The 17,147-nt window shown below is 39.1% G+C and overlaps 1 protein-coding gene across 1 annotated transcript in view; it reads right to left on the minus strand.

The window, feature by feature from the left end:
* The window catches only part of LOC124589813, a 207,009-nt gene that overhangs the window by 47,173 nt on the left and 142,689 nt on the right, over nt 1-17,147 (minus strand). Inside the window, 3 exon segments of the mRNA XM_047131602.1 lie at nt 6,143-6,315; nt 9,284-9,443; nt 14,067-14,224. Coding sequence (XP_046987558.1) covers nt 6,143-6,315; nt 9,284-9,443; nt 14,067-14,224 — 491 coding nt within the window.

The raw sequence follows: 17,147 nt of genomic DNA on the forward strand, positions 1-17,147 counted from the left end.
GTACAACCCAAAACTTCCCCACCTATGTCTTAAACATACATCAGCTCTAAGCTCAAACAGAAGTATCTTGTGTGACATATCCACCAGCTCACTGCACCCGTTCCTGTCCGCTCACTGCACCCATTCCTGTCCGCTCACTGCCACAAAGCCACATTCAACCAGTTGCACGACCCGGTGCACCAAGGCATGCGTGCCTCCTTACCCTGGTGATGCAGCATTTGATTTGGCCAGGTTGCAGATTGTGGGCCCACACTCGCCTCACCTGTCAGCGCACCAACATCGGCTCTCACGTATGTGACCCCGCCGCCATTTTCCCAGATGTCAGGCATTGTTTCATCCACGTTCACATGGACATCACTGGTCCTCTACTGGCCTCTGACAGCTGTTGCTACCTCCACATCTTCGTGGACAGATTCACCCGCTAGCCTGTGTCAATGCCAATATCGGATGTCACTGTCGCCATGGTAGCTGCCACCTTTCTCTTCAGTGGATTCCCCGTTTAAGCTGCCCAAGCCATGTCACTATGGATGCCAATTTACATCTTCCATTTCTCATGCACTGAAGACCTCTGTAGGACTGACTTGCCCTGTCAGCGAGATACCATACCACCAACAGCAAGCTGGAAAGGCTACACTGTACCTTGAAGACTCCCTTCGCCTGCCATGACAACAAGCAGACTGCTGTCCTGCCCACCCACTCAATTCCGATCCCAGCCAGGTTCTAAATTGGGACACTAAGACATTTACCCTGCACCTCCAGGCACCCCTACCAGCGTTTTGATTGATAGGCTGAAACCTGCCTATACACTGCCCAATCTCACAACACCCAGCCCGACTACCATTCTCATCAAAGCCCCACAGACACAGGCCGCTGCCACCGCCACGGTCATCAGTGGCTCAAACGGTGTCACCACAGATGAAGTTGCTGCAGACGCAGCACCAAGCAGCTCCGTCACCGAAGCCACCAATACTCTGGCCTAGCAAACTATGATGGAGGACAGCATAGGAAAACCATCATGCTGCATCAGTGCCAGCCTCCAACCCACCAGTTGTCAACAGCACAGGCTCAGCATCCCCGACCCACAGGATGCTCATGCCTCTGCCACTCTACCAATCCTGCAGCCAATACCTGAGGCAGGGATGTCACCTCCGTACCTGTCAACAGCCCAGTGCAGCTCTGACATCACATTGCAACCTTCACAGCTTCCACAACAGTGTTATTTCTTGCATTCCAAGCTCCCAACACCAGAGCTGCCACCACCCATCCTCAGGCTGGAGGTGTTGGCAATTAACGCTCACAGTGTCTGCCATGTGCACTTTCAGCTGTCAAACGTGGCCACCAAGGCATCAACCCCTCCTCGCAGCCAGCAGGCAACACTGCTGTGCCCTTTCCTCCAGAGCTCTGCAATGGCAACCAAACCCAGCACATGCCCACTCTTGTGATTGCATCACTGGACACAGGCTCAGGCCGACCTGACCCGGCACCCCTCACCTCTCGAACTGCTAGCTTATTCATTGCTTACACTCACTGTTAGTACCATGGCTCCCACTCGCTTTCATGCAGTGGACCGGCACTTCCGTCAGCCGGCTGCTCCTTCCAGCTCACACTCTGCGTCCGCCTCCATCACATAACTGGCAACCGCCGTGTCCAAGCCACTGCCCACATCATCACTGCTGGTACAACATGTCCCTTCACGGGTTCCAGCCTTCACCATTGACACATTGAAGGGGAGGGGGCATTGTGTGAAAGCCTTTTGCTGCACAGCTTTCTTAGCAGTTCTATACGTACCTAGCTCAATGTGGCTGTATGCTAAGACAGTGGGTTTCTTCCATTGTGTGTTTACTTCCAACTAAAACTATTCACCCCACTGTAAGCCCAATAACTATATACACCAGTCACTGACTACCAGCACAGAACAACAGCTTGGTCCCTAGCGAGGCTCCTGCAAACCCTGCCTCGCTCTCAGTCTTCACCTGCTTCTCACGGCATCATCATCATCATCACCATCATCATATCATCGTCATAGTCATCATCATCATCATCACCACCACCACTGTTTGCTTCGCATTGTGACGGATGTGCCACCTGGCAATGCTTATCCCGAAGTTAGAGACAAACCCGCGATGCACTGTCTCTGTGTCTGCTATGCAGCCAGGTGTGTAAATTGATGTTTCACATGCCGTGTGTTCCGCCACATATGATTAACCCCACTTCTCACATCGAAAATTACTTGTGTTGCGCTGGTGATACTCAGGGATGAGTTTTCAAGTTCACTCAGTGTTGTTATTTCTGCCGCGTAGTGCTTTTGTCTGGTGCCACATTGGTGAGCAACTTTTTTCAGTGTCTGTAAATTTTGAGACAGTTTCAAGTTTTGCAGCAGTGTAGTCATTTAGTAAATGTGTTTATTAACACACCCACACCTTGTTTCACTATTTCAAACTTTCCTACAAGATATATCATTCAGAAGTGAAACCAAAAAAAGTTAACTTTCTAGAAAATTTAAAACATGCCAGAACAGAAAACACAAGGGGGAGACAATTAAAAATGAACTGTAGCAGTTATTTCCAAAGGAAGTTTAATGTCACATCATCACTATACTCTTTCTTATGAATTAAATAAGTATCATGCTGCCTGTGAAACATGCTAAAATCATTACTGTATAGATCATATGTGACATGAACAGCTAGTGTTGAATTTTTGTATTAGACTAACGCTTGTCTAGAAATGTGAGAAATAATAAGGGGGAATACGAAAAATGAACAGAATTTACCGCTTCAATATCAACTGTGGAGCTAACCCAAATAAGGCATACATCTTTTTAATATCTGAGAATCATCAAGCAGTTGACATCATGTGCAAAAAAGGAGAGAAGATACAATAACCAGTTGTTGTTAAGGTATCAGACTCTTCTCCTCAGTACAGTAACCAATAGAACTGGAGATGAAAGCAAAACTTGACATAGTCCGTCATAGTACAGGGTGGGCACAGTAGCACATTTGTAGATTCTATTTCGTAATTATTTTTATGCTTCTCAAAAGATGACTATTTGTGATATTTTCAGTTCATTCCAAAATTCAAATGGAACATATGTAAGTCAAAATGGATGACATAAATGATATTGTTCAATAATAACTTCTTAAAACTTCAGAATTTTTGTAGTTCAGTCTTGGCTTCTTTTAAGTTAGCGAACATCAAGCATTTTACAACCTGAGTCTATTTGTGTGTCCTAAGTGGGTTCAGAACTAAACTACTGACTCCAATTTAAATGCATTATCTTGACACACAAATACCAAATGAGCACTATCATGGAACAACCACTCTAATATGCTATAAATGCATGAATTTACTTGTTTACATTGCAGTGCTAGCTACAACTAAATTTTCTACTGTCTTAATATGGCCCGTCTGCATAACTGGAATCAATGTAAATTGTTCGCATTACGTGTAACTTAATTTTTTCAGTAAGGGTTGGAAATAAATGGCAATGGTACAATGCACATTTCTCCTTTACGCAAGGATCATTTTGGACACCATATGCTTCAAATTCCATGACTGGTTGCCACATTCTTTATAATTTTATATTCCACGTTCGCTGCACAGAAAGGGAACCTTATGATTCTCTAGTTCTCTAAGTACAAACTATTGGGCCCTGAGGAAAAATGAATAGCATCTTTTTTGTACGTGATTTCATGTAGTTTAGTTTTGTACTGGGATATGTTTTTGCTAGAGACCAAAGTTTTCATGTTCAAGATAAAGTGTACAAAAGTGACCTTCAAAGCACTCACTGCTCACCAGACAGGAATTTTAGTATGCTGTTCATAACACTAATTCTTATCTGTGTACAAAAAATTTGTGGCTATACGAATTATTTCCCTTATCTGATCTCTTTTGGTCTTCATTGGCTTGGTCATTACACTACTAGCTTTGTAGGCTATTTCATTAACATTATTAATTTGAACTTCCCTGTGACAGTATTGAAAGGAAAAAGAATTTTCTCAATATTATGCATAAACTGATTACATGTATTAAGAAGGTCAGACAAATGAAACAGTTTAAGTGTTAATTTTATCTTGTTAAAAAATGCACATATTTGTGAGGTAAATTTATAAATACATTAACTTTATAATTTTCAAGAGCATGACTAAAATAGTGGCATAACAGCCCAGCCAATGAAGACCAAAAATGGGCAAATGTGGGAAGTAATTTGTGTAGTTGCAAATTTTTGTGCAATGGTAGGACGGAGTGCCACGAACACACTAAAAATCTTGACCAGTGGGAGGCTGGCTGTTGGGATCAGGGTGCATTGGAAGGCCACTTTTGTATGTTTTTCTTGCATAACTCAAAAATGGTGGCCTCTTGCAGAAAACATACCTCAGTACAAAATTAAACTATATTAAATTACCTGCAAGAAAGGTCCTATTCACTTTTTCTCTACGACCAATAGTTTGTGTGCAGAGAGTGAAAGAAACGGAAAATCTTGCACGTCATGCATGCACTGTAGTTTAAATAGTTTTTATAGAGCAATGTGTGGCAGTTTCCCCTGCAGAATGTTAATTCATATTTGCTCATTTTAAGTTTCATTTTGTAACTATTCATCAACTGAAACAAATCTCTCATACTATGAACAAAAGAGAAAATGTTCACACCATGGTTAGTAACATGAAAATTTGATATTACTCATGATGTATTCTTTTATAAAATGACCAATAAGGATTTTCTATTAAACCACAATGAAACTAACATCATAATATTTGACATCAATACTAAAGCTTTCAGTTCTGGAAACTGTTTAATACAAAATAAACCTTTGGTTAAATAAATCTGCACAAATATGGTTTCCCTCTCCCATGTTTTGTACTCACTTATAAACTTACCAAACTTTAAGCACATATTCTGAGGTTGTTCTGATTCTTATTACCAAACATACATTAGCGAAAAAGGGAACCATTGTAGAAGTACATCATTTAAGAATCATTTGAAACTAGACAACACCCATATCTAAAGAGTGTTCTGTTGCCACCTCCACCTCCTCTGCCACCACCACCACCTCCACCTCCTCCTCCTCCTCCTCCTCCTCCTCCTCCTCACATTCCATGGAGTCACACCTCTGTAACTGAGTTACAACTCAAGGATTTATATTTACTTAAAGACATGGCTCCATTTCCAAAAAGCTGATGGAGAACAATAAGAAGAATATACACTGCTTCAATTTGTCGGAATAATTCTTCTTCTTCTACTGCTACTACTGTTAGTTTGCAGGTGTGGTAGAGGATTTATTAGTATCATTGTTGTTATTATTATCATGTTTCAGGGTTTGTAGCCATGTTAATGTTGTTGTTTTCCCTCCAAGGTATTTTGACAACTTCTCTCATTATCTTTGTCAAATATTTAGAAATCATTTCCAATAATAAATCAGTCTCACAGAAACTTAAGATGAACTAAAAGGCTGCACCAAACCATAAAAAAATTACAAGTACAGAAAATGGCATAAAATATTCATTGGAGTTCAAACAGCAAGCTCCAAAATCTGCACTAGACACCTGAAGACAATAACTAAGGTCATTGCGAAAATACTGCATAAATAAAATGATAACATTAACTCAACTGAAAAGCCAGGAACTTTTAAATCATCAATTTCACTAAGAAACCCTGAAATATCTAATAAAAATAATAAATTGTGTTCAGCTGCTTATCTGAAGCACAACATAAAAGAATCGATGTAAAGACTGACAAATAATCTCCATACCTTTAATGCTGCATACTTTATTACGTTATTTTAGATAACTAATGGCCCTTATAGTCTACAATACATAGCCATAGCTTCATAAACTATCCATTTTGCCCCTGCCTGTTTTTGAAGAGTACCACCCATACTTTTACTTCTTCACTTCAGTATTTATATGTATTATAAATTACATCCAAGAGTACTGACCATTCCTCCTGGGACATCCTGTACAGTACCTAAGCATTTGTGTTGTGATGTACCATATTATTTCTACGGCCTTACGTTAATTGTAAATGGCTTTTTACAATTTTTTTGCTATTACTATTATTTTTAATTAAAATTCTAAATTTATATTTTTTTCAATATCTCAGACAGGAGAAAATAAAAAGTAATCTGAGTTCACATCCAAATGCTCACTTTGACAAAATGAATCTTGGTATGAGTTCTTTCATCCGTTGGTATCCACGCAGGAGAGAACGTGGAACTTGAAACAGATTGAGGAATTCCAAATGCCATATAAATATCTCCTTGTGCATCACACGCCCAGATGACATCTCGCCCACAAGACACATGAGTGAACCGAACATTATCTGGAACAGTCAAAGTCAGTGTTTTCAGGAAAAAAGAGATAGAGCAGTCTCACGTTCCAGGTAAAACAATAACTGAAATGAAAATCTAAAATAATAAAATGACTGATTTTTCCAAATGGACCCACATGTAATGGGAAACTACTACGGCTACAAGTTACACTAGGATTGGAGAAATCAACTCTAAAGTGCAGGGAGATTTTTGATTGTAGTTCAAAATATATAATTTAAATCAATAATTTTATATAGCTCAAACTTTCAAAATCACTAACTAAATTTTACGTAATCATTAACTTTTTACCCACGGCTACAACTGCGTGCGTATATAGCACATGTTGCACAAATTTTTGCTCCTCTCTCTCTCTCTCTCTCTATCTCTCTCTCTCTCAGACCAACTCCTCCTCCCCATCTCTCTGTCCATCTCCTCCCTCTATCTGTCCTCCTCCTCCTCCTCCTCCTCCTCCTCCCACCCCTCCCCCCAGTATTCGTATCCTACTGTATCTCTCCACGCCAACAGCTACCTGTCTCCAGCCCCTCCCCTTGCTTTCTACTCCTTTCTCCCTCTACCCACCTAATCTGACCCAACTCCTCACCCCACTGCATCTGCCAGCAACATTTGCATTCTATTTTGTGCACCTGTTTTAACTCCAAGCTTGGCTTTTTGGTAAATGGTTTTCTTTATTACTAACGTATTTGCATTCTGCCAGAAACATCTTTAATATATTCATCAGAGCAAAATATATTCTGAAAAAATTATTGCAGGAGTTAACGGTTCAGATATGGATAAACTTGATTAATTAAAAATCTGGTATTTTTGTTTCAACTGATTGGATTATACCAAGAGCTTTGCTACAAATTTCATTCATGAAAGGAAATGATTATCACATATAATAAAAGTGTAACAGTAATACGATAAATCAGATACACAAGTCATGTTGTGGTAAGCCCTTGGTGGAACAGAAATACTTCCTTGATTATACAGTAAGTTGTTACATTTACTCTTTCTGTTATTTACATACATCAGTAGACTATACAGATTATGTTACAAGCCATTTCCATAAACAAACAAAAATATAATAAACCTAATAAAAAATATTAATACTACAAAAATTGTTATTTTTTTTTAGTAATTATTAAATCAAAAGGCAAATTCACTTCAGAAAACTATAAAATTATGAGGCAGGATTGTTGGCCACTAGTTACAATCAGGAGTCAAAAATTTTAGTACTGTCAACACATACACATGTGTTGTGGTCTTCAGTCCAGAGATTGGCTTGATGCAGCTCTCCATGCTACTCTATCCTGTGCATGCTTCTTCACCTCACAGTACCTACTGCAACCTATATCCTTCTGAATCTGTTTAGTGTATTCATCTCTTGGTCTCCCTCTACGATTTTTACCATCCACGCTGCCCTCCAATACTAAATTGGTGATCCCTTGATGCCTCAGAATATGCCCTACCAACCAATCCCTTCTTCTAGTCAAGTTGTGCCACAAATTTCTCTTCTCCCCAGTTCTATTCAGTACCTCCTCATTAGTTACGTGATCTACCCATCTAATCTTCAGCATTCTTCTGAAGCACCACATTTCAAAAGCTTCTATTCTCTTCTCATCTACACTATTTACTGTCCACATTTCACTTCCATACATGGCTACACTCCATACAAATACTTTCAGAAACGACTTCCTGACACTTAAATCTATACTCGATGTTAACAAATTTCTCTTCTTCAGAAACGCTTTCCTTGCCATTGTCAGACAACATTTTATATCTTCTCTACTTTGACCATCATCAGTTATTTTGCTCCCCAAATAGCAAAACTCCTTTACTACTTTAAAAAGCATCTCATTTCCTAATCTAATTTCCTCAGCATCACCCGATTTAATTCGACTGCATTCCATTATCCTCATTTTACTTCTGTTGATGTACACCTTATATCCCCCTTTCAAGACACTGTTCATTCCGTTCAGCTGCTCTTCTAGGTCCTTTGCTGTCTCCGACAGAATTACAATGTCATCGGTGAACCTCAAATTTTTTATTTCTTCTCCATGGATTTTAATTCCTACTCCAAATTTTTCTTTTGTTTCTTTTACTGCTTGCTCAATATACAGATTGAATAACATCCGGGATAGACCACAACCCTGTCTCACTCCCTTACCAACCACTGTTTCCCTTTCATGCCCCTTGACTCTTACAACTGCCATCTGGTTTCTATACAAATTGTAAATAGCCTTTCACTCCCTGTATTTTACCACTGCCACTTTCAGAATTTGAAAGAGAGTACTCCAGTCGACATTGTCAAAAGCCTTCTCTAAGTCTACAAATGCTAGAAACGTAGGTTTGCCTTTCTTTAATCTATTTTCTAAAATAAGTCATAGGGTCAGTATTACCTCCCATGTTACAACATTTCTACGGAATCCAAACTGGTCTTCCCTGAGGTCAGCTTCTACCAGTTTTTCAATTCATTTGTAAAGAATTCGTGTTAGTATTACTGCAGTGTTATTGTGCAGTGGCAGGCTGAAGTAAAATTTTTTGTCACAGTCATCAGTTCTTACCAGCCAAAATTACAAAAATGTAATTGAAAACTAAAACAATGAAAAATTCCTTAGGTGTTCCCTGCATTTTTCCCAGATGAAAAACTTCCCGAAATTTTAAGGAAATTCCCAAGGATTTGCCTAAAATTTAGGGAAACATGGGACAATTACATATGGCTGATCAGATGGGGACCTCAAACCCACGTGTCTTAACAATGGCACCAATTACACATAAATTCCACTGTCTTAACCACAGCACCAACAGCCTAACAAGTTCATAAAAATATTGCAATAATATCATTTCTAATCACAAACAACTTATTATCAATACACATTTTCCATAGCTGGAGTAACCTTTACATAATTTTCATCAAACTCAACTAGTCGCCCAAAAGATACACAAGAAAATAAAAATTTTAACGTGAAAGAAAGTTACCTATTTGTGATAAATCAAGTCGTTTCCAATTATATCCATTATGGCAAGTATCACTGAGCCCCTGTCGAATAAAGACTTCCCCTTGAGCAGTAAGTAGCCAGGCTGCCCGCAGTGTGGCAGCAAGGCACACCACTTGAGAAGTACTTGGCAACTCCACAGGCTACCAGCGCGGGAAAAAATTGCCAGCATCAGATCATTCTTACATTTGGAGCATGCAAACAAACACACAGAATTTTTGGCATTCACAAAGGAAAATTGTGATAACATGACAGCACTTAATTTACTGCTATTCACTGATGATTTCCACTTTGGTCAGTAGCCTCATACTGATAAAAATGCAATGATCAACTTCAAAACAGGTGTTCTGTAACACAATAAAGAGTTCATCACATGGCAAACTTTTGTTATCAATACTTTACACATAACAAATATAACAACTGAAATACGGTTAGCTTATTACAACTGATTATGGCATGAGCTCCAGTCATATCATAACAAGAAACTCTTAGGTAGGTTGAATTCACAATTACATGATGATAGACATCATGAAAGATTTTTGGAATACTAATTACAAATGACATTCTTCATTTATATAGACAGTTATATGAAACAGGGTGTCGGGACAACACTGTTAAGAAACTTTTGAGGGGAAGTCAATTTAAGTATAAAATAATACGGCTGTCATACGTTAATGTAATATAAAGTAAAGAATCTTTGGACTCTGGGTGCTGGGGTCCCACTGGGTTGAGTAGCAATCTTGGCTGGGGTGAATTGTGGGAGTTCAGAAGAGGTGTAGTATAGGGCAGGCTAGGAGAAGGATAGCAGGTTGTGCTGGGAGAAGATGCTGTAATACTGCCTTTGGAGTGTGCAGGGAAGTGGTAGGGACAGGGTGGTTGGCTACTAGGTACATCATGAGGAAAGGGGGGAGAGGAGAGAGAATGCAAGGGTCTCACTGAAGCCTTTGCAGGCCAAAATTACTCTTACCACCTTGTCCAAAAATATATCTACCAGACCTTAACTCCACAGACAACAACATAATGTAACAGACTGAGAAAAATAATAGTATATAACACGATCCATACTTTTAGTGCATTACCCTATATCAATTGCTGAGTACTTTACAGTCTTCTAACTTCTGTTTATATTTTGTCACTCATTGGTTAATGCAGTATGTGCTTACAAATGCTGCCAAAAGTATTTTGCAACCCAACTATATTGAATAAAATTAACAACAGGATAACATCACATCAGCTTAAAAGTAGTTACTATAAAGTGGTGGAAAAGATAGCTATACTAGATTATTTAACCTTCATACAAGATCATGTAAAAATGTTAGGAGCAAAAATAATTATGTAATTAAAATATAACTCAAAGTTTTCAGAAGTCATTGTTTACAAAATATGTTATGTTAAAATTTCATATAGAAAATGCATCTCTCAAAATATGTTTATGTCAAACACATTTGTATATTCTGTAAAGCTAATGTTGCACCTGTTGTGAACTGACAATTTTCCATTATAAGTCAATTACTGTAAAGGTTTCTATAATCAATTTATACATTTCCAGTGTTAAGGTATTATTTACAGCACAGCAGATGTGTTCACGAAATTAGCGTCTGTTTACTTTACAGTTAGCACTGCAACTGTGTTCATGAAGTTAGCATCTGTTTAGTTTACTGTTAGTTCCAAGTTAGTGGCAGATAATCAGGGTTGCAGTTTTTGTAAAAATATATTTGGAGTTTATTAAATCAAAGTCATGACTAGGAAATTTAAGTGTCATTTAATTTGAATATCGACATTTTCCCACATATAAAAATCTGGGAAACAATAGCAAGCAGGTACTGAAACACATTGTCAATGAGAACTGGACAGAACAAATACTCCCACATACCCACTGACTAGACACAAAGGAGCACCCCCACGTGACTCAGTACCTCCCAGCACTAGAGCGACTGAATCACATTCTCCACCAGGGTTTTGATTACCTCTTGTCATACAATGAAACAAGAAATATTCTCCCTCCTACTCTCACAGTGGTATTCCTGTTCCCACCTTATCTATGTAATATCCTTATTCATCCATGTTCAAGCCCTGCTCCCAACACTGCACCCCAAGGCTCATACCCCTGAAAACAATTATATGCACCAAAAGAAAGGATAAGTTGTAGGACTGATGCTTCCCACACATTATAAAGGTTCAGGTAAACTACCTTCATCAAGGTGAAGCATCATTGCACTAACACAAGAATGCTGCAAAATTTTCTATATTACTACTATTTAAGGTGCATAGTGTGTGTCACAGTGGTTAACATTGGTGGCTGTCACACTGCAGACAGTTGAAACCTGACCACCAACAAATATTTGTTATTTATTATTTTTCCTTTTTTAAACATTATTGTAATATCTGCACTCTCCATACTGGAAGACAGTTCTGCTCCAACTGTATATCGATGTCAGTAATAAAAGCGTTTTCAGTTCTAAGTGTTGTGGTTCATTGAAAAGCACCTTCAGATTTGGAACCGATTATGGTTTCGATGGTACACTATCTCAGTGTGGGGTAATTGAGATGATGTGAGACCTAGTGCTGCACTCTTGGCTGCTAAAGCTTCCCAACACAACAGCCAGCAATCGTTTTCTTGAAAAAGTGGATGGGGTATTTAAGAGAACAAGTTCTCATTCAGTTTTAACAATAGACTTTGATGAGCTGGCCACACTGAACAAATGGAATATTGTTAAAGTAACTAAGACATACTTATAATAAATATTTAGTAATTTCTTGCATTGTTGCAAGTGTACTGAGTTAGAAATATAACTGCATTGTTGCAAATACTGAGATGTCTACATCAACTAAACTAAATTGTTTATTTGGTTCACTGATGACAGTTAGCAAGACAAACATGGCTCAGCAAAGTCAAAAACCCATGTGATCATATTTTAATATGACTAAGTGTCGAACAATAAATAACCTTTGTATTCCTTAAAACATAAGACAGCATAGCAAAGTGTGACCTCATCCGTAGGAATAAGTTTCTGCAGGATTGAAGAACCGAATTTCATAAGAGATAAACAAAATGAAATATAAAGTGAGAATGTAGTACTCTCATGGAGAAATTACTGTGCTGGTGTCCACACGAACTCAAAATATTTCATAGATTTTGTTCTAAACAATTCCTTTTGTTTTGTTTCAGGTGCTAATTAATTATCAGAAATGACTACAAATCCAGAGAGAGCCCAACACATAGCTTGGCATGCTGAAATGAAATCAACATTCCTGGTTGGTTGGTTGGTTGGTTTGGGGAAGGAGACCAGACAGCGTGGTCATCGGTCTCATCGGATTAGGGAAGGATGGGGAAGGAAGTCGGCCGTGCCCTTTCAGAGGGACCATCCCGGCATTTGCCTTGAGTGAACATTCCTGTCCAAAGATATTTCTGACATGAATTTGAAATTCAGCCAAGAGACATCAACACAATTAAGGCTTCGTATGACAAGTTTGTAGCCAATGGAAGTTCAAATAGACAGGTCCTGCATACAACACATGTGTGGTACAGGAGAAAAGAAAGATTTCCAAAAGAAGCACATGAAGGTCAGTTCGTCAACTGTCATGACCACTAAGTATTTCTCAATCAACAAGTCACCAGCTACTGCGCAACAGTTCACCAGCTACTGTGTAGACTTCACTTGCATTCTTACAAGTTCAAATTGTGCAAACACTGAAGTGAAATGACGTGCAGCTTCACCAACAAATTTGCTGTTGAGATGCTGGACCAGTCTGGGCAACTCATCAACTATCTAGGAAATGTTTTCCCTGAACAAGCAAGTTTCCAACACGTGTGATGGTTAGCTGGTACAACATTCTCATCTGGGGTTCAGACACCCCCACCCCACCTCCAGTTTTTGGGAATATGACAGAGATGGAGGCCACAATATCTGACCTTCTGACGTTACTCATTTTTGCACATGCCACAGCAATCCACTCATTAAATACAAAAACACTGCTAGCTGGATAACCAAGATTTCATGATCGTCAAATCACAGCCTACCAAATCATGAAAGCATCCAAATTTTGTCGAAATTACTCCCAAAAAGACCAATAAGTAGTTTTTTTTTTTTTTTTTTTTTTTTTTTTTTTTTTTTTTTTTTTTTTTTTTTTTTTGGTACTTTTAACTCAATGAGAAGTAATGCACTTGGTGAAGAGGAACATTTGTGCAAAATATTAGGACATTTTTTCCTTAGTAATGTTGAATAAGTTTATGTACAATTATCTGTTATTAAACCTTAAATACACAAACAAAACAAATAATTAAAAGCATTCTCATTGTACACCAGTTATCAGCTGCATCTACACCATTTGAAATTGAGACCAACTTCATTAGAAACTTTACTGATAGATGAATGGTACAGGCTTCCACACCAGTGAGGAGAATTAGATATCATAAATATAATGTCCCCTTAGGAGTCAAAACATGAGCACTCATTATTTTGATCTTTTGTGCTACACACTTCTTATATACAGAGTGAATGCTATTATTTTTGCCTCATTTTGTTTTTATTATTGGGACTTCTCTGTTGAGAGAAAGTAGCCCAATATTTAAAAAATACCCTTACTTCAGAGTAGAACATCATCACACAAATTTATCAGAGAATATTAATTTTGGTTTGCTCAAAATAATTTAAATGACTGTTTTTGTTTTTCATGCACACTGCTACAAAACTGTAAATATTAGTAAAATTACTTTTTGTGCTCTATGCACAATGATCATAAAATTTTATAACACATAAACTTACCTGCAAGTTATGCAGATCTGGTGATGAGCAATAAAGATTGCCATCCCGTGAGAACAACCACAACTGGCCTTTATCCTCATGTATGCCTTCAGCACTGACCATCTGCCATTTAATAGCTGGGTACAATAACCTCACATTCACTCCACTCCACTGATGACCTATAAGAAAAATAGTGGTTAAATGTTGTTGACTCATTTAATACCACCAGACACACCTGTCATGCTTTTCTTTACAGTTATCTAATGCTCTGCTTTTTACAATTACTGTTGTTATCACCACCACCACCACCACCACCACCATCCACATCTATATCCATACTTCACACGCTACCTTGCAATGTGTGGCGGATGGTACTTTGCACACCCTGTCACTTCCTCCCTTTCCTCCTCCAGACATAAATGGTTCGCAGGAAGAACAATTGCCAGTAAGTCTCCATTTGTGCTCAAATCTGTCTAATTTTGCCTTCATGGTCTTTCATGAAATATATGTAGGAGGAAGCAATATATTTATTGACTCTTCTAGGAACATACACTCTCAGAACCTTAACAGTAAATCACACTTTGACACAGACTGCCTCTCTTGCCTAGTCTGCCACTGGAGTTAGTTGATCCTCTCCATTACGCTTTTCTGCTTTTTAAATGAACCTATAACAAAAGATGCTGCCCTTCTTCAGATATTCTCTACTTTCTCATACAGATCCCATACTGACAAGGAATATTCAAGTATTGGTTGAACGAGGGTTTTTTAAGCTACCTTCTTTGTTGATGAACTAGATTTCTTGAGGATTTTTCCAATGAATCTGAGTTTGGCATCTGTTTTTCGTGTGATTAGTTGTATGTGGTGGTTCCTCATTAAATCACTCTGTACATATACTCCTAGGTATCTTATTCGAAGTAACTGCTTCCACTGATTGTTCTGCAATCATGTAATCATACTATCCTCACTCCTCCACAGAATCAACACTTTCTCTCCTATCTGTTTCACCTGGTTCTCCTCAGTCCAGCATCCCACCTTCCTGTACCTGGGCCTCCATCTTTCAATAGCTCCACAAAACCTCTGTCCATATCTATCCTATTAACCATCAATTCCATAGCTGCCATACATTCCACAGTAAAAAGCTTCTCTCTCCTTCAGTCTGGTCACCCACGGACACCGCATCTGCAGTAACAAGCAATGCCTTGCCCAGCTTGCTGAGTGTCTTTCTAAGTCCTTTACAGACAGTCATTGTTCTTCAAACCTAGCCCACAAACAGAACTTCCATGCTACACCCACACATGCCCTTAATCCTCTGAGCACACCACGAACTTGCTGCAACAGAGCATGACCCTAATTACTCAATATCACTGTGGACTGGGACAACTAGTTATTCTTCTCTAGGACTTCAACAACTTACCATTGTACCCAGGAGTGAAGAAGATCCCACCCACAATCCTTGCACTCCTCTCAAAATAGAATTCTGCCACCCACTTACCCTACAAATGATCTTGGTCCATCCTTATGCCACAACCACTTCCTACCCCTTGAAACACGGCTCATACCCATGTGGAAGATGCAGGTATTCACCCACTCATATGTACAGTTCCATCAGAGGCACTCTCTACTGCTATTGCTGCACAGCCTTTTATGTGGGTACAACCACCAACACGCTGTGCATCCAAATGAATGGCCATGATCAAACTTTGCCCAAAAATGGGATTGACCATCAACGGCAGAACATGTTGCTAAGCACAATATGCTTGACTTCAACAGATGCTACATAACCCATGCCATCTGGATCCCTCTCATACCAGCTTCTCTGAACTACGCAGATGGACACTGTTGTTCCAATCCTACAATCCCTCTGGCTTCAACAATGTCCACTAGACCTGTCACACCCATCTCCATTTGTGTCCTCATTCTCTCTAGGTCACTCAGTCTACACTCACACCCTGCTCTGTAAAGTATCCCTTACTCTCTATTCCATTCTTCCCACCAACGACCCCCCCCCCCCTCCCCGGCCATCCCTCCTTTATTCTGTACTAGTTATCCCTGGAGGAGGACATTAACCAGTGGCTAACAATACTTTCAGTCTTGTTTATGTGTCTACCACTCTTGCAACATCTCATCTTTATAGGGAGACGTTACCTTTACTCATTCCATTATTCACAAAACCATTACGAGTTGTGTTATTTGAGTTTGTGGACACCACTTTCTGCCATGGAGAAGCTAGGAAACTACTACTATGTGTTCTGACATACATGACAATGAGTTGTACAAGGTGCCTGTTATTCAGTGGTTCACTTCAAGACATCCAGTCATCAGCATGTAGCACAGCTTGAAATGAAGATTACGGCTTAACATCCCACTGACAATCTGGTCATTAGAGAAGAAGCACAACACGAGTGGTGAAGGAAATTGGCTGTGTCCTTTTCAAATGAAACATCTTGGCATCTGCTTACAGTATTCAGGGAAATCACAGAACACCTAGGTGTATATAGCCAGGTAGGGATTTCATCCACCATTCTTGTGAATGAGAGTCCACTGACTTTGTCACTGTGCCTCCCTGCTTGGTAAAACATCTTGAGTATGAGGTTCTTCTTATGTAGCTTTCTGTCATCCTCGTGACACAGGAGTGTACAAGAGTCTCAGTTAGTGTACAACATACCACAGCAACTGAACTAAATGACATTGTTGTGACTGATAATTCACAAGCTGCAAGTACTTTTATGTCATTCTACAAAACTTTCTAAGTGTAGCAGAAAAAATGGGATTAAATGGTTCAGTTGTGGAAGCAACAGGATATATGCAAAATGTCATTCTACAAAACTTTAAACAACCAAAAGAAGCACCAACATCCTTCAGGGAAATTAATTAAATTTTAAAAATTGTAAATGACAAAAGCTCCCTTGGTGTTGATGGAATTTCAAACAGAATTCTGAAATCTTGTTTCAAGTTAATACACAATGCCCTTAGTGATAAGTGATACATGCAAAGCATTACTGGCACAGGTTTTTTTTACAGCCAGGTTAAAATATGCCACTGTTAAACTGCTTCATAAGGAAGGTAATGGAAGGTAATATGGAAATGTCGTGTGGCTAGGGC

Source organism: Schistocerca americana, chromosome 2 (assembly GCF_021461395.2).
Source record: "Schistocerca americana isolate TAMUIC-IGC-003095 chromosome 2, iqSchAmer2.1, whole genome shotgun sequence".
Taxonomy (NCBI): Eukaryota; Metazoa; Arthropoda; class Insecta; order Orthoptera; family Acrididae; genus Schistocerca; species Schistocerca americana.